This window comes from Pygoscelis adeliae, unplaced genomic scaffold, assembly GCF_000699105.1.
Source record: "Pygoscelis adeliae isolate BGI_AS28 unplaced genomic scaffold, ASM69910v1 Scaffold74, whole genome shotgun sequence".
NCBI classification, from domain to species: Eukaryota; Metazoa; Chordata; class Aves; order Sphenisciformes; family Spheniscidae; genus Pygoscelis; species Pygoscelis adeliae.
In genome coordinates, this window is record NW_008824665.1 from 1,833,503 (window position 1) to 1,852,209 (window position 18,707).

The 18,707-nt window shown below is 39.9% G+C and overlaps 1 protein-coding gene across 1 annotated transcript in view; it reads left to right on the forward strand.

Moving 5' to 3' along the window:
* Window positions 1–18,707, forward strand: part of ENOX1 (ecto-NOX disulfide-thiol exchanger 1) — a 155,197-nt gene that overhangs the window by 31,863 nt on the left and 104,627 nt on the right. The window contains exon 4 of the mRNA XM_009322855.1: window positions 18,562–18,705. Within this exon, the coding sequence (XP_009321130.1) occupies window positions 18,562–18,705 (144 nt within the window). The remainder of the gene's footprint in view (window positions 1–18,561; window positions 18,706–18,707) is intronic.

Below are 18,707 nucleotides of genomic sequence, written 5' to 3' on the forward strand. Positions count from 1 at the left end.
AACTTTCAGGTTCCAAACCTGATATTTTGTGTATTTTGTTAATTAAGAAGTTGCAAATGATTACACTTTACATGTTAGCAGTGCTGTAAAACGAATGGTTTGTGTGCATGGTTAAGCTGAACGTGACTTTAGATGTACACTCCGATGCCATTTCTCCACTAATTACATTTACAATTTAGAGCTGTCTGTAAGTAGAAGAGCTTACTATGCTGATATTCACTGACAGAAAAACTTTTCGAATCACCTTCCCAGCCAGATGTTTATAAACAAGGGTTTGACAGTTGATCCATAAATCAAGTCAAGCATTTCATCATTGTTCTCTTAGGTGGCTCTTGCGCTTAAGCCTGTTTAGCTAAACACATACATTTACTTAAGATGAACTGTAAAAATAACATCTGGAGACCTTTTCACTGAAAGAAAATGCCAAAGGGTCTTACACAAGGATCAAGTACATTTTATAAGCTGTGGCTGGGTTTTTGGAATTCGAGCTGAATAAATGTGCTCTCAGCTTTTGAGAGGATCAAGGGCCAGTATTATTTAAATGTTCTTTTTACTTACGTGACACTCTGCAGGGAGTGTGCTCTCACCAAAGCATTCTTACATTTCTCATTCCATAATGAGTTTCTGTTTTCATCCTTGCCACCTGGGACCCTGTCACAGTCCTGCTAGTAGCAGTGGAGTCACACTGGTGGAACTGGATGCAAAGCTCAGTCCAAAATATTTATTTTAGAATATTCTGCTCTGCAGTAGACTGCGTTCAAAGGGGAACGTCAAAGAAGGAGTTGCTGGGTGTTTTACATTTTAATCTTTGATTGTATCAGTCATCTCTCTTTTATCCCTCTTTTTCCTTTTTGAGATATATGAGATTTTCTATCTTTCTACCCTGAAGAGGCTTTTTTTTTTCTTCCCCCCTCCCCTACTCTTTTTCTTGCTAATCATGCTAATAAGCTGTGGTTTGCTCACCTTTCGATTCAGTGTTACTATGCATTTTAGCTTTGCCGAGCATCATTTTGGTCGCTGTGCTTTTTCATATTCACTTCACAACATGAAGGAGAATTCTGCTGAAATATAACAAGCCCTAGGGAAAAAGATTCAGACAAGTGCAGTCAAATTTATAAAGTGGCAGATAAAGTGGGAAAGGTTTTGCATTACTTCTGCCACGTTGGGTGTTTTTTTGATGGATGGGCTATATCTCATCTGTGATTCAGAATGACGTCGATTCATGTTTTGAGGGGTACCATGACCATGGCTGTTCATGATATAATCTGGAAATGCTGGAAAAGGTGAGTACAAAAATAATACACATGAATTCCTGGCCTAGGACCATAGTTATTTTATGATTTAGTTCTCAGGAACACAACCTGCTTCATAATGTGAGACTGGCATTTAATCTGAGAAACCTGACTGTTTTGAGAATTATACAAGGCGGCATGGAGCTGTTTAATGCTTAAGTGACAATAAAACATAAAGATGCTGGCCATAATTCTATCCGAAGTAGTATACTTTCCTGTGAAGCTTGGACGAGTATGTTCTCGATTTAAATATCTGGAACTACACTACGGTGTGAAACATAAATCCTCTCAGTGCTGGAACCCAGAGACCAAAGGAGCCAGTCGGAAACCTCTTCAAACTGCAAATTTATCATTTGAGTTTAAAGTACGTATGCTAGACTTAGAAAGTACCTTTTCTAACCTGGTCCTTCTGTCCCATTTCAGCAGTGCAAAGAAGCTATAAAGCTGCCTAAAATGTGAAAGGTTGAAAATTCAGCGGCATGGCAAAGGTGGTTGAGAGCCGGCATTACGCAGACCAGGGCGGCAGGGCATGTGGCCCATTAGCAGCCTTCATTAAGTACCACTGCCCCACAAAACTCAAAACTATCCTGAGGCTGCTTCAGCACAAATCAAAGGACAAAGCAGTCACTGGCAGTCCCAGGTGCTAAAAGCCTCTTCTCTAAGCTCCCTTGAATACAGCTGTAGTACAGCTGAGAACATGACCCACAGAGCTAAACAGTTCAGCTGGTGTGGAAAAAAAAAAAAAAAAGACTCAAATCTACTGACTCTAGTGAATTCAACCAGCCCAGCTGCATGGGCCACATCCAGATATTATGCCATCTACCCCATGCTAACCAAGCTGATGGCACTGCCAGTCACCTTCCCTTCTCTCCTCTCCTGCCAGCAGCCCCTCAGATGCCTTTTCCTGTGCCCATCACAGAGCAACACGGTGAGCTGAGCTGCTCCTGATGGAGAGGAGGGCAAGGGAGAGTAGGTGATATGGTCAGCTCTGACCTGCTCTCTCTTTGGCCCTGGGGTACCTGCAAGAAGCTGCCATCAGCTGCCTGGTCCTTACTTACTGCTTGAAAAGCTGTTTTCTGCCTCCCTGGTGAAACTGGTGTTGGATGGTGAGCTAGCAGCTGGTTCAGAGTTGACTAGATACATCCTAGTCATGATGTATCCTACTGCAGATTATAGTCTGAAAAGTTTGTTTCCCTTCAAAGCTCCTGCAGAGTGGAGATGTTTCAAATTAAATGGCCAGTGAGCGAAAAAAGCCAAAATTTCAGAACTTTGCAAACCTGTCCTAGGATCGGCATGAAAGATATTTTTCCCCGTAAGTGAGGAGAGAGACAAGAATAGCAAAACTTGGGAAAAATCTGCTTGCTGGCTCTGTTGCGCTCCGTGTTCAGTTGCTGGAAAAATTGCAGGCAGAACATATGGGGCAAGACCCAATTAGCTGCTCCAGATCTGACAGGCTTTTAGGAGAATCAAGCTGCTCAGACAATGTTCTGATTTAACCACTCTGATCTCAGCAAGTGTCACAAGGTTAGATTCATCCTCACTGGCTAAGCTGGAAACGTCGCAGACTGAAGGCAAAAAGAGCACAGAAGTAGAAGGCAACTTTAGGTTTCAAGTTTTAAAAAGCTGGAACAAATAATTTCAAACGTTGATAATAGCTGAGCTCTTTCTGCTTTAACTCCTTCCTTGGTTGCAGAATAGAGGTGCAAACGTAATCCAGCACATTCGTGGAAGATGTAATCCTTTGTGATTTCAGCTATTAAAGCCAAAAATAGATCTATTTTTCAGAGTATGAGTGAATATAATTTCATTCAAAGGCATAATTTGCCTGAATTTTCAGGTAAAGTTTAAAGAGAATGGCAAATATTACCGCTACAATGCAAAGGCTTTTCACTTCTGAAATATTACATCCTCGCTCCAAAGTCTGGAGGGGCTACAACTGCCGAGACAGAACACCAAATTTTTTAACATGAAATAAAAAAAAACCAAGTACTTTTCTCTGGCTCTGTCTGTGCAGCAGTTGGATTGTTCAGACTAAAATTTTTCAGAGTATTTCAGCCTCAGGCAGATATTCGACGTGTCAAATTTCAGTCCAAACTGTTAATGATTGGCAAAGCTAAAAGCAACTGACAACAGGGTGTTGCAATAGGAAGTGTCAGACGATTTTAATAATAGATGACCTTAGCAGCCCTGCCTCCTGTTTTATCATTTTGAACACTTTTGTTGTCTAAGGTCTCTGATGTATTTCTGTGTGTGTTTTTGTCTGTATTTCTTTCTTTCTTTCTTTATACTTTAATTCTGAGAAGGTCTTCCTTCAGTTAAGTTTTACATAACATGAAGTTCCAGGGGAGTAATTGCTTGTTGCAATTAAGAAGTGTTTCCGCCTACCTGTTCTTCATTTACAACCTCTTTATTTATTTCACTAAATGCTTCCCAGTTTTGTATCATGGCGCGGAGTCCACAGAACCTGTCCACCTACGCCCTCTGTAAAATTCATGAGCTTTGTAATGCTCCTACAAAACTGCCTCTTTTCCCCAGTGAGCAATCCGAGGCTTTTTCGGCGGTGGTTCCTATGAGCTACTTTGTAATGTTCCTGATGATACTCGTTATCCTGTTTCTGCTGTGCTTTTATATTGCTTGGGGAGGATGGGGTGACTAATTCAGAACATGGCATGTCAGGTGAGAGTCTGGCTTTTCTAAGAGGCTTGCAGTATTTTTCCCATACTTTTTTCTCTTGTCCCTTATCCAGGCTAACCTTTAATTGGCTTCCCTGGCCCCTTCGATGCAGTGCCACACTGCTAGACCTTTACTGCAAGAGCCATTCTGCCCATCCTCTGCTAAAAGCCTCATTTGGGATTTGTTAGCACTGACATCCTTGTGCCCATCCACCTTCCTTGTGGTTGGTTCCTCTAAAATGCCTCTTGATATATATGTTTTTTTCCAGGCAATCAATCGTATGTCTTTTGTGGGTTTTGCTATAACATTACTCCCTCTCTTTGCAATACAATTATCAACACGTTACCTCCAATCACACCGCTCATTTCAGATGGAAAGTGCTTGTTTCTTCCTTGGTTTTCCGGTCTCTTTGGCCGGCTTCTGATCTGCATCAATCATGACAAGACTTTGCCTCTCACTTTATGCCTGCACAGTTTCTTTGACAGCCTCTTGGGAAGGACCTTGGCAAAGACTTTTTGCAAGCTTAAATAATTACACACTATTTATTGAGCATTGTTCAATTATGCTGCATTTATTGTACATTGAATGTCAAATACAACTACACCTTTTTCCCCAATACATTTGCAAGCTGCAAGTTTTGTACGTTATTTTTATATTGCCCCACTACTAGAGTTTGTAGTTTGACACCTTTTAAAAAAATGCTTAACAAAGTATGTGAAGGAAGTTTGAGTTGGGGTTTCTTTTTCATATTGGAAAAAGATGTTAAAAATATATTAAGAACAATAGTATCATGTATCCTTGAACTGAGAACCAACACTGCCAATTTTCATCCTGGAACATATTTTTATAGTTGATGTAAAAAACTCTGCAAAAATGTATTATTATAATACTGTTCACAGAACCCTAGCTGTGGAAATGTACATGGTGAGGCAAAAGAAGCATCTTAATGTGGATAACATTTTCTAGCCCATAAATGTTATGAAGTAATGCATTTTCCCTAAAAATGGGATAAAGAATCACTATAATTTGAAACAAAGTCTGTCTGACATCATTTGGTTTTAACTTTAATTTGCAAAAAAATGGATACTTCTTGAAATAATGAATGTCTCTTCTGTTCTTGGTGTTTATAAACCTGCATCTTTCTTGAAAGTAATGTCAGAGAGTCATGTGTAGAGTGTTCTGATAATAAATTGTAAATACCAAAAAAGGCTAATTTCATTTCTGAATGGTGGGGTAGGTTCTGCATGTAAGCGTGTGTGAAATTGCTATGACTTTAGTTCGCTGCCCTGAAGTATTAGCAGATGAACCTTTGGTGCAGGCTGCCAGAAATTACAGATGAAATTTTCTAGCAGCAAGAATTTTAAGTTACAAGTTTTGCATACAACCACTAATATAATCTAAATTAAAATGTGTTACGCACAAGAGATGCAAAGCCTGGATTCTTCCTTGATCGGGATACAAGTTGAACTAATTTTGTGCACACAGTGTCTCACTCTGCTTCCTGAAGTATGCTGTTCATTTATAAAGACTCCTGATTTCTTTTCAAACAACATCTTTTCCTTGTTAAACGAGATAATGAAATATGACATTGTAAGAATGTCATCAAGATTGCTACTTTCTAAGGAAAAATATAACACTTTTTTTTTTCCCATGCTGAAAGACAGCCAAGAGCAATGCCTGTATTTTAAGCTATTTTGGAGGTACAGAGATGGAAGCATTCTTGGAGAGATTCCTTCTTCCTCCTGTAAGCACTCATCTTTTTAGTCCCTTTTTTTGGTGAAGAACATGATGAGAGGTTTGTGTTTGTTAGGAAATAAAAGTTATGTCATAATAAACTCCTTGACAAGACACAACAGCTTTATACAAATGTTCTAAGATTTTTTTTTTCCGGTTGATTTGGAAGTTTCTTTTTTACCCGTCTTATTTTCACTTCTTTTCTTGAAGACTTCAGGCAATGCTGTGATTGGGCTAGCTAATGGCTGGCCAGAGAGCCCCAGCTGTTTGATATTTGGCACGGTGTTCTCCACATGCTCAGCGCTGGTTTATTATTAGTTGAAGCATGCATTTCTTCTTGCTGTGAGAGACAGGAGAGATGGAATGAGTCACTGGGGGCCAAAAGCATTAACCCAGTTCAGTGCACTGCCCTGCACATCTCCCAGAGTAACTTAAAAGAACCTCAGGACGATTTAACCCATCCCAGCTGGCTTCCCCTGGGCTATTTGCCAAAATCAAGGATTATTAGTCCTCACCGTTCCATTGATAATGGCTGCCGGTACTGAGGCCCCGGGGAGGGAGGCCTGCAGAGCAGCTGGCTACTCTGTCATCTCTAGCTGCTGATGACCTTCCTTGTACTAGAGATGTGCCCAGATGGTGGAGAGAAGGGTTTTCTGCTCTGTGGGAGATTCAAAAGGAATGGAGATGAGCTGAAAAAGCTAGTTATAATGTTATAATTATTGTACTTGTGCTGCAAAACTTTACGGTTGTGACCCAGATGTCAAAGGATGCAGAAACGTCTGTCTAAGTCTGCTGAAAGGCTGAAATAACAGCTTTCAGACATATGGACTACCCTTATTTACCTTAGTGTGATGCACACTCTCCTGACGCTGTTTTAATGTCAAGCCTCTTCTAAATGGAATAATTACTGTACTCAAACACTGTGTTGAAGAAGGGGAATTGTTTTATTATGAAGTTAGGGTTATCCCATTTGGGATTTCTGTACCAGCCATGAAGAGTACTCTAGTTACCACCATTGCCGGCCGTTTGACCATTGAGTCTGGCTGCCTAAAATAGGCACTTCAGAGAGCTGAGAGGGCCCTTGTGCTTATATTATCAAGATCTAAAAACGATCAGTCAGATTCATAGATGGAAAGGGAAGTTGAAACATTATCTTGAATTGCAGCGAATGCATCAGGAAATTTTCAAACCCTGCAAAATTTGAGAAAGGAAGAGGTTGTCAAAGGAAGCCTTAGCTAATGAAGAGATGTTTCGAAAACTATCATTCTAAATACTTTTAGCTCAAGCACAGTATTACATTCATGAACTTATCAGCTGCAGATCAAGACAATGCTAACATGTGGAAGCGTATAGCTTATATTTATTTAATCTTTTCTATTTATTTGTTTGTGTTTGAGAACACAGGTCAAATCACAGGTGTAACAATGGAAAGGATAAAAAAAAAATCTCCTGTTTCGTAAGCAACATACTCCATTTTTGTCTAGCACGCTTTATTACCCTCCCTTCTGGCAGGTGTCTAGCTAAAAACTGAGGGTGTTGCAGATAGTCCAAAGCTGAGGGTGTTGCGGGTTATCCAAAGCTGGAGAAGAGATGGTTGCCTGAGCACTGTGGCTCAATTCCATTGTCTTTTTTGCCATTCTTCCTCTTTTGAATGTAGAAGGAATCATACTTTGCATGGTACTTTCCATTCTCTTGGTTTATACGACTTTACATCCCATACTCCTCAATGCAAAATGCTTGTTCTTTAAGTCACTCCTTGTGTCAGATTTGACATCCTTTGTCATCTACGTCTATGTGCAAGCTCTCTCATCACCACAGCTCACTCTCTTCCTCCCCGCATGCCTACCCAGTCCTCAGGCCATACCTGGCTGAGACCCCTGTGAACTCACAAACCCTTCTGTTTTGGATGGAGATACGCTGCCCATGGCCTGAGTCTGCCATTAGCTAAGATGCCTACCTCTGTAAAGCAGCTTAATGGTTTCTCGTGGTCCTGAAGAGCTGTAGTAACTAACACTCTGTATTTGCAGTGAGAGCTAAGCACAGAGGAATGTTTTCAGTTTGCTGAGGTGCTAGGTGGCTTTTAAAGCCAAAGTCTAACAAAATAGCTTTATCGTAGTGCATTGGAGTTTAATTAAGACAGCTCGTTTTATAGACACTCAGGAGCATTACTTGCTGCTATCAACTCTGGCTTCTTTTCAGATCATGTTTTATGTAGCATAGTATTTCTCAAGATAGGATTCTTGGTTAATTCTTAACCAATAAACAGTTTATTAATTCACCAAGTACCACTTATTACTTACTCAACAGTTAGTTAATCAAATTCAAATCCAACAGGTATTCTGACCATGCACAGAGCATTCAAATATTGTCCTACAAGTTACTGCCATAAACTGTATGGAGGTCAAACAGTTCTAGTAGAGGAAATGCAAAATATCAAGATTTCTTACTGCATTCATTTATAAACAGCAAATCTTTATTACATCTAGTATAATTACCCTTTTAGGAATTTGCACCCTGCTATTTAAATGATTTAACATGAAAGAAACTAGGAAAATAGTACCAGGAACAATCATTTAACATTATAGTTAAAGTCTCTCTTATGCCTGCTTGCTCAGGCTTTTAAAGGAGAAGCATGCACATAGAATAACTTGGTTAAAACTTTGAAATATCATCACTAAAGATTTTCCAGCTGATTTCACAGGACAACTTTCTGTCATCTCCAGTAATGACACCAAGAGAAATACATCGCATGCAGTCAAGCTCATCGATATTTTCATCAAAAAATAAACCTGAAGGAGACACAGAACTTCCTCTGGCTTAGGAAGCCCCTGAGCTGCAGAGTACTGGAGATTGGGAGTTCATTATATGGAGGTTTTGCTTCAGGATTGTCCTGTTCTAGTACTAAACAAAATTAGGCATTTGCTATTAGAGGCAGGTTTCTGGGCTAGAGGGCTAGAAGGATTCTTCAGTCTGACAGAGCCCAATTTTTCTTGTGTTTCTGTGAGAACTTGCCCACGCAGGTGATACGCCTTTCTGGACTGTACAGCTTCTTTCCAGTTTTGGCAAGGCCGTTGTTACTCCTGTGACCCTGGAAAGGCAAGGAGAGTGTTTGTATGCATTCCACAGATTCAAGGATCCACACGGTAACTCCAGTTTAATAGCCAAAACTTCTTTCATGATTCATGAGAAAAATGAATCCCTTTTGTTATCATTTGGGAAATGTCCAATGGAATGTCTGAATTTCATTTTCCCCCCCATTTTCTCTGAGGTCACATTAATATCCAGAAGATGGTATTTTACCATCTTTTACACATTGGAGGCTTTTTATGTTTCATCTGTTAACAAGGGTTATATTTCAGTATTAGCCTAGCTTGGGAATTGAAATTTTTCCTATTCCTCCAACTTCTTTTCAGTATTCATTTACATCTACTTAGGTGCTTATATCTTCCAATAACCTTTTTTTCTTTTTGTGCCCACACAAGTGCCTCTCAAATTTCTGGAATACAGCACTTTCCTAGATATCAAGCAAAGAAAAATCCATTAACAGTTCCTAGGCCGTATAATCATGTTTTATTTATTTCTTTTCTCATCTTCTAGAGCTTTGAGGTGAAAGGTGATCTCGTTTTCAAGGAACACAGCAAAGTTTTACTTTAGGAAGAGGTTCATTAGGCAAACAGATTGAACCGCTTCCAAAGGAGGGAACTTAGAGAGGCTACTTTGTTTGGCTAAGGCTAGCCTCATGAATAGCCCACCATGATGAGTCCAAAACTGGAGAAATGGAATGAAGAAGTACAAAATTGGAGAGGGTTATCCCAAGCAGTGTTTAGTGAATGCAGAAAGACTTGTAAAAGTCAGGAAATAACAGCTCTGCACATTTTACATTGTATAAGCAATGGTTACATTGCATCTTGCATATTGGCCGTCCCGTATTTTTACAAACCAGCTTTGGAACTATCAACTGGGGATCGGCTGGCAGTGTGTAGAATTTGCAGTTTTGTTATTTTCTTCACAATCAACTTGTGACTGACCCCATACGAGGAAGTGATTTATTGATGAGGGGATGGAAGAAGCCCATTGTTCCTACTGCATGGAGTGTTCTTAAGCAGCGGGGACTTTGGTCAGCACTGTGGACATCGTGAGGTGCTATAAACTCATGAGTCCTTCAAAATCACGGCACTGGTCAAAACAGCCTGTGGATAGCATGGACCCATGACACAGAGGTTCCAGGCAATACTGTTGTCTCTTCATCTTTCCCTCTCCTACACCTCCTTCTCTGCATTTCTTTTGATTTTTCTCTTTATCTTTTTCCTTCTTTCCTATTTTTCTGCTTTTTCACCCTTCAGTTTTCACCTCCACAAGTTTCCACTGCAATGGCAATGGGGTTTTACACATGGAAGAGCAGCTGATTGTGGATGGAGACTAAGATTAGTCGATTTTTTCTGACTTTAGCTTCTTACACATGCAGCTGTCAGCCGTGAAAAACTGACAAACTGCCATCAGACTCCCTCAATATCAAGTCCTGAGTTTTCCAGCTCATTCTCAGGCTTGCCTGTCAGGTACTTCTTTGCAGAGCTGTTCTAAGGGGAAACAAAATAGATTCACCATGGGCAGGGGTCTGAGACCCCTTTGAGGTCAAATTGTCACTGATGGCTATCCATAAGCAGAAGGAGTAATAGAAATAACATTACAAGGACACTGTAGATTTCTTTACACGACAGTGTTGAAATTGCATCTTAGGAGGAGAGTGGCATCTATTGTGGTAACACTTTGTTGTATTATTATTATTATATGCTATTCTCTCCTATTATTTGCATTGCATTAGAAGCTCTAAACAAGATTGGGGTCCTGTTGTGCCAAGCGCTGCCACAGTAAAGGATGAACCAGGAGTGATTCATCCCATGATTTGCTTGTAAAAAGAGAAGGTGGTTTTTTTTTAATTTAGTCTTTGTCATGTATATTGCTCTAAATATAGTGTTTGTCATGTGATTTTGTGGGCAGGGATCAAGAGGAGGCCAGATTTGCTTTTAGCGTTTTCAGCTACAGCATAACCAGCTCTGAGGAACAGCATCTAAAGTTTTGGGATTGTCTGCTGTAAACTATTCCTCTGTGCAGACACAGCGCTTTCTTCAAAAAAGCAAAAGTACAGTAATACAGCCCTAAAGCTTTGTCAGTGATATATGTCTCATAGAAGTAATTTTCAAGTGGCAAGTGTTTTGATGATGCTACAAGGGCTTTGTTTATGGAGTGGGTCTGGCAGACACTGCAGAGCTTATATAAATTATTGCTTGGTTGATTATTAATGAGAAACATTCATCTGGATTCCCCCTCAGCCCCCGTTTTTGTCAAAATTCCCTTAGAGGCTTGCTTTTGCTACAATCCAGGCTCTGCTTCACAGAATATAGCTCTTGCTGAATGGTGTTAAGATGGATCCCCTGGCCAACTGAGAAAGCTGGAGGTCAAGGAGGTGATTTCCTGCCCCTCCTTCATTCATTCCTTTCCACTCCTCCAAATATACACATACACGCACACGCGCGCGCACACACACACGTGCATGTTGATGCTACAGGCCTTACTCCTGTTCCTGCAGGAGTCCTGTGCCCGCATGGTCCTTCATCGATTGTGTTTGTGCAGTGCTTATTTAAGGGCATCTGCTCATGTCTTTAGTATTTAGTCCTTCAAAAATTCAGGGCTAGATGAGCACCTACAAAGAGATCTCTGCCCATGCTGTTACCTTCTCAGGATTTTAAAAGGGGTCACAGTCAGAGGTTCCATATCCATATTCCTTTGGAGCAGCTCTACAGAGACAAAGATTGCTTGCCAAACAGATGGCAAAATATAAAAGCAGAAATAAATTTGTAATCTTGTGGATAAGGTGAATAAAGAACAGCTATTCATGATTTCTCAGGATGAAAGAACTAGAAGGCATGCCTGGAACTGCCAAATACCTTGTTTTAGCAAAGCAAAGGAAGCACGTTTCCCCACTCAGTTACTACCCTAATACCAGCACACTGTGAAAGCCAGAGGTATAAACAGGTTCCAACGGATTCCAAATATAAATAAGTGCACAGCAGGATTTAGTGAAAAGGTATAAATCAAGTCATGTGGAATAGGTGCCTGCTAGAAAGGATTGTTTAGTTGTGATCTCTACCACTGGCAATATGTAAGCACTCAATGTATACGAGCTAAAAATAACTTGTTCTTTATCAGCCTACCTATTCTGATTCTCTGGGCATCTGCTACTTGCCACATTCAGATGGTCTTGGCTCTGAGGGAGGATGATAATGGTTATGCTGGTCAAATGGAAGAGCTCTCAGACTTTTTTCCCCCCCACCTTTGTTTATTGGAATGTGTCTGGAAGTTTACCAGACAATCCAGCATCTATTTTAGCAACAGAGAAGTCTAGAAGTTTAATGATGTCTAAACTGGACAAGGCAATGTACTGGAAGATGCCGGTAGCTGCCACGCTGCTGCATTCCAAGGTCTGGCTCTTTGGGGCTGATTGCAGTGCTCCACAACTGGGCTCCTCCAGCAGGATCAACACCAAATTAAATTGGCACATCTTCTTGGGACATCAGTGATCTGATACCCTACTGCCACTCCCACTTCTGTCTTCTTTTTTCCCAGTGAGGAAGGCTTGTTACATTGAGAAAAGCCCTATAATACTGACCAAATGAGTCACTTCCACCAAAAGCTTCCTGAAGCCCTGAAGATGGTAAGATTTGAATGACCAGGGAAAACAGTGATCCAACCTTGATCTCTGGCTTGCAGCTAAATATTCATTCTTAATTGATGATACAGAAAAAAGGAGACTGCCATGAGGATAAAGACACTGGCAGACTCTAGAGTTTTGAGGGAGAATTTTAGATAAAAACACAAGAAGTTTTTAGAATAACAACCTTTTTCTTATTCTAATAAGGTTCTTCCTTCATTTGAGGAAAAAAAAAAGCTACTCTTTCTTTGCTACTGCCAAGTAATATGTAATCCCCTATATATGTGTCTGTGTGTATATATATATATAAACAATTACATATTTGTTTTAAGGGAGACAGACTTCTTCAGGAAAACTTAAATCTCAGCTTTTAAAAATCAACTCTATGTTCAGTCTCGAAATACTTAGCAATGGTGTTTCTGAAGTACACAATCAAATCTCTAGTCTCCAGAAGTTTTTATTTCCACAGAAACCAAAATTTAACGAGTGTCTTACTACATTTATTACCAGCTGCTGCCTGGACTGTCCTAATCCTTGCAGTGCATGTTGGCAGGCAAAGAGTTTTGAGGGAGAATTTTAGATAAAAACACAAGAAGTTTTTAGAATAACAACCTTTTTCTTATTCTAATAAGGTTCTTCCTTCATTTGAGGAAAAAAAAAAGCTACTCTTTCTTTGCTACTGCCAAGTAATATGTAATCCCCTATATATGTGTCTGTGTGTATATATATATATAAACAATTACATATTTGTTTTAAGGGAGACAGACTTCTTCAGGAAAACTTAAATCTCAGCTTTTAAAAATCAACTCTATGTTCAGTCTCGAAATACTTAGCAATGGTGTTTCTGAAGTACACAATCAAATCTCTAGTCTCCAGAAGTTTTTATTTCCACAGAAACCAAAATTTAACGAGTGTCTTACTACATTTATTACCAGCTGCTGCCTGGACTGTCCTAATCCTTGCAGTGCATGTTGGCAGGCAACTCCATTCCTGGAACCAGATCTTTTTTTGTCTTTCAACCCTAGCAAAAAATAGACTGTTTTTCTTAGGTGTAAAATTATCACTCCCAGGCCATGGGGACCCTTTCAATGTCTTTTATTTTGGTTAGCTATTTTGCATTCAGATCATTGTTTTCACCACTCACCGTCTCTCTGTGTGTTCGACCAGCACATCTGAGCACTGTAGCCACCAGCAGGCTGCCTGTTGTCCGTGCTGGAAACCTTCCATGCGTGCGAGTAGGGGCACACAAACAAATGCGTGTTTGCACACATGGGTGTTCTTATGCATCCAACAGAAATACAACTTGGCAGCTGTCATAAAACACCACAGAAACGACTGACAGTTGCAGGCAAAACAAATGACACATCTAAGGGCTAATACTGAGAATCATATAGGGGGTTATACCCTTAAAAAGTAATATTGAGCAGATATATAACTTGTAGTAAGGGCTGGTGGAAATGGGGTGGTAACTTAGTATTGGTGATGGAGTGCAATCCGCAAAAGCACAGTTGGCAGGAGTTATTTGGGCAAAAACAGAAGGTGATTCAGACAGCAACCGTTGCCAAAGAAGGAAAGGAGGATGCTTCTCCAAGATTGTGTAGCTATTTTTATGGATGACAAAGTTGCTCCTGCACTCTCAAAATGCAGACTAATAAAAGCAATTGTTTTACACGATGTACTGTGTTAGAATATAGTTATCCTTAAAGGGATTTTATTGTTCTTCTATTTTTTCCAGACCCAAAGATTTCATGTGAAACATTTTGTTCTTCCTATATTGTACTTGAAAGAAAACGGAGCTTTAAAAACTACTCCAAGTGTTCAAGAAGATTTTTCTTCTTGCCTCTCTGACTGCCAATTCCAGATATTTGTTCTTCAGAGGTTTTCATTGTTCTCCACCATGCCAATTTCTTATTAGATGAAACAGGAATTAACTCATTGTGCCAAGTTTAGGCAGAACGTAGATTTGAAAATGTTGATGTTCATTGCTTTTACTTTCTTGTACAAATGTGTGAATATTCAAGCCTTATATATAGTATCCACAGGGGCTCTAACTTGAGCAACATGTTCTTTTCTATTCTTAAAATTCTTTATCATCTCTGATTACTTTTCATTTTAATGATTTCATTTAGTAATTATTTATTAACACTTTTCAAATGTAAACTTTCTCTCTTCTGCCAAGTTGTTTTTTGTAATTCCAAGAGATCATAAACCCTTACCTAGCTGCATAAATATATGTATAGATCCCTTTAAAAATAATGCTATGATCACTGAAAGCATAAAATATTACTTGTTTGACTCTTCAGATGTGTAGTATGTAAATTTAATGTATTTGTCTGTGTTTAATGTAGCATATTCATGTCTACAATGTCTTAATAATCATGTATCCAAATGGATCTGTTAAAAAAAGTACAGGGGCAGGGTTGATTCCCATTTTTTGTAATCCTGCATAACTCTATCAGTATCTTTGATTCTGAAGACCAACAAACTTACCACTAAGTTCAACAGGAGTTGTCTCTAGCTCTAACTCTGGTGTCCTGGTCCTGCTCCAAATAGGCATTATGCCAGCGTGTGGAGCAGACTGCAGTGGCGATGCTGATAGATGATTGCCCCCTGTCCCTAAACAAGAGCTATATATCCAACTTCTATTATTGCACCACTCAGAAGCATTAATATAGTTAAACTTGGGATTTTTCTGGATCCTATCACAGATGTGGCAAATTTATTGACTTTCCTTTCCAGTGACTTTATCAGTTCCTTTTTCTCTGCACCTCAGAGTCCATACCAGTATTTCCTTTGGACATCCCTTGTGTAGGCTCTCTTCGTGGTTTGTCAGCAGTATGCAGGTGGCATGTATCAGCTTCTCTGTAGATGCAAGCACCACCAATCTCTTCGGGGGTCTGAACAAGACCTTCACTGTTCAGAAATCCAGCTGAATTTTCCATCACTGCAATGCGTAGTAATAGGTTTTAGTATCCAGAGAATTAGTTTCATTTCCAGGTTGCTCTACAAATGGTACTTGTGCATCCTCTCAGTGCTCATGTGATGTATAAAAGCATTTCATTCTCAATTTAACACATTGGGAAACTGAAGCAACTTATTCAAGAGGACAGAGAAAACAAACCTGGTCCTGGTTAAAAGCTGTCCATGCCTTCAGTAGTCTTGCCATTGACCTTAGTGGGGTTTCGATTAGTGCCTGCAAGATATGGAATTAGATTTCAAGAATTATTGACTCAGTCCTCTTCAATACACCTCAGCACAGTCACCTTCTGGAGGCATGAAGTCCCAGCACACCTGGAAGGACGTTTCGGGGGTGTTGGCCCCCAGCACTCTGCTCGTGCTGTTGTAGATTGATTCCAGCTGTAAAAGAAACCGATGACAAAGCCATGTACTTATTTAACACAGGCAAAGTTACTTACAAAGTCACATTTCCTTGAACGTGGCAGGAATTAGTGGCAAATAATTTTCTTCCACTTAAATCACAAACCTGCTTTGATTGGCATGCAACCTAAAAGCTCTTCCTCTCAGCTCCCTTTTGAGGCCATGTTAGCAGTGTTTGTAGACATGAGTTTCCTTGTTGCCATCTCCTTCAGATTTGTTTTTCTCTGTATCTTCACCATTGCCAAAGGAATATTCAGAAAACTGTACCTTATTGAAACCTGCTGTCTTTCCTTTGAGTGAGAGCATGTGTCTGTGGTTTAGGCAGAGTTTGCTACTCTTGTAGAGAAACTGAAACATATCTAGTTGTCTTAAAGAGAGAACAGCAATGGTTAAATATAACTCATGGTAGCAGTCACCAGATGACGATGTTTTTCCTTGGCTGTCACATAGGACCTGAAAGAGGCATACAGGACAGGGAGAACTTGGCCTTCGGTCCATCTTCTCGTACGTTTCCACCTGCTCCATCCTTGACTCAGAATGCTGTGGGTCTACTATGGATATTGGATTTAATATGAAATTTTGTATCTGGCTAGGACTGTAGCTGATCCTACATTTGTCCACAGAGATGGACGAGATGCCTCCCTCGACATCTTTCCAGTCCCAGTTTTCCCTGATCCTAGGAGAAGATTGGTATGACACCACGCATTGAGTGATATTGTGGTGCTCCACTTTGCATGCCACAGAGCTCTGCGGGCCGCTTTAGCAGCGAGTAGTAATGGTGAACTTCCACCCACAGCAGGAGAAGGCTGCACAGGATGGCCTACTGTGACTGTCAGAAGTCTGACTTTTAAAAATGAGATCAAGCAAATTAGCATAGCCTAAGGACTTCTTTGAATTGTATGTTGCCCTTTCACCTCTGACTTTATCTCCCAGCACTCACTAGCCGTGAATATTTAATACGTCCACCACTGCATCCCGTGGAATAAATGGCAGCCTCCGAGTTTCAAAGCTTAATCTGAAAAGCATTGCATATACATTGATATTGGAAAAAAGCATCACACCCAGAGAAAATCCTTTTTCATAAGCCCACTTATTAAAAAAAAAGTAATGTAATATCATGCGTTTTCATTAATACTAGTCTTCAATAAGCCTAAAGCAAATCCTTGCTTGCTGTGCGCTTGCTACGCTTGTTATACAGAACTGCCTGAAAGTGATGAAGGCTCACAGTCAGCGCGTGGAGAGCAGGGAGCATGCAGCCGAGACAGATACAAGCTCTACTGGAGTAGAGGTTCTCAATCCTCAGTTGTCTTTCCTGGAGAAGATGATTATGGGTGTTTCACAGGAATCATAATGCTAATTTTCAGCCCCCACAAAGTGTTTTACACCTGCAAAGTGCTGTAAAAATGTGAGCTAATCCTCACCAGTAAGTGAGTATTATTGTACCTGTTTTGCAGATGCAGAAATTAAGATACAGAAAGGTCAGCGGGCTGACCCAGGGTCACATAGCTTCCGAGCAGCAGGTTTAGGATGAAAAAACAGGCCTCTCTGGTCACATTCCGTTGATCATGCTGCCTTGTAGCAAATGTAGCACAAATTTCCTAAATATATATATTAAAAAAAAATCCTAGAGAAGGAGTCGTTTCCCTCTTTGCTTCTTCAAAACAAACAAGCTCCCGAGCTACCAAACCCTGTGTTTACATGTATCATTAAATACTTTCTAGTTGCTAGCCAGAAAACTCAGCAGAAAACCTGTAGAACACCAAAGTAACTCTCTTCTTTTAAATAATTGATGATGCCAAATAGCAGCAGTGTTAAGCCAACAAAGACATCGGTCTCTCAAAATATTTTATTCATTATGCCTCAAGAAACCCAAAGCCTTGTTTTTAACGAAAGCAAATTTCAGAAGTTGGCTCTCAGTTCATCTGAAACATCTGCTTATTACAATTCTTGGTGTTACAGCACTGGTGCTCCCCAGTAAATCTTTCGGCTTTAAATAATATGTATGGAAGTCTTGGCAAAGAGATCAGGAAGGAGAAAGAGTAACGTTTGCCAAATATGCATTTTACTTTATGGGTCTGTAGTGGTATATTTTAATAATACCTATTGAAGAGAATCTACTAATCCAATTAAATAACAGGACAAGAAGGAATTAATTCCAAGGTTCAAAAAGAGCCCATTCTATGCAGCTGAAACTTTATATTCCAGGGTAAAATAGTTAGAAGTCTTGGCTAACTACACTTCTGTAAAACAGCCAGAAATGGATCTTTCTCTGTAGTGTTCGTAAATCAAGGTCACTTATGTAAGAAGGCTATGTTGTGATAAATCTGTCTGACAATTAGATGGAGAGGGCATATCGGTGTTAAATTATATTCTTTGTACACTCTGGTCAGAAGGCAATGTGTACACCACAGTAGCATTATGAAACAGAAAATTGCATTCCAGATAATAACAGATACTCATGGTGCATGGTTTTACATTTTAATGTGCTGTGTTTTACTCAGTCATATTAATGTTTTAAATTATGTAATATACCCTTCTTTATGCACAGTTTATTTTTTTCACTGAAAATGCACTTCCCTCTCCCTCTCCCTCTCCCTCTCCCTCTCTCTCTCCCTCTCTCCTCCTTCTTGCTCTGCCTTTTCCCTTTTCCCTTCTACTTTTTTTAACAGTGATGCTTGGAAAAAAAAAAGCCTAAAGCGAAACTGTCTGTGCAAGAAAATAGTAACAAGTGGTTTCAAGATTTATAAGCCAGGATTTTATGTTATATATTTACAGATTCAATCTGTGTACCAGGCTTTGATCCAAGCCTTAGCATGATGACTGGAATCACTCCAATTAACCCAATGATACCAGGCATGGGGTTAGTGCCGCCACCACCACCAACAGATGTGCCTGTAGTCAAAGAAATAATTCACTGCAAA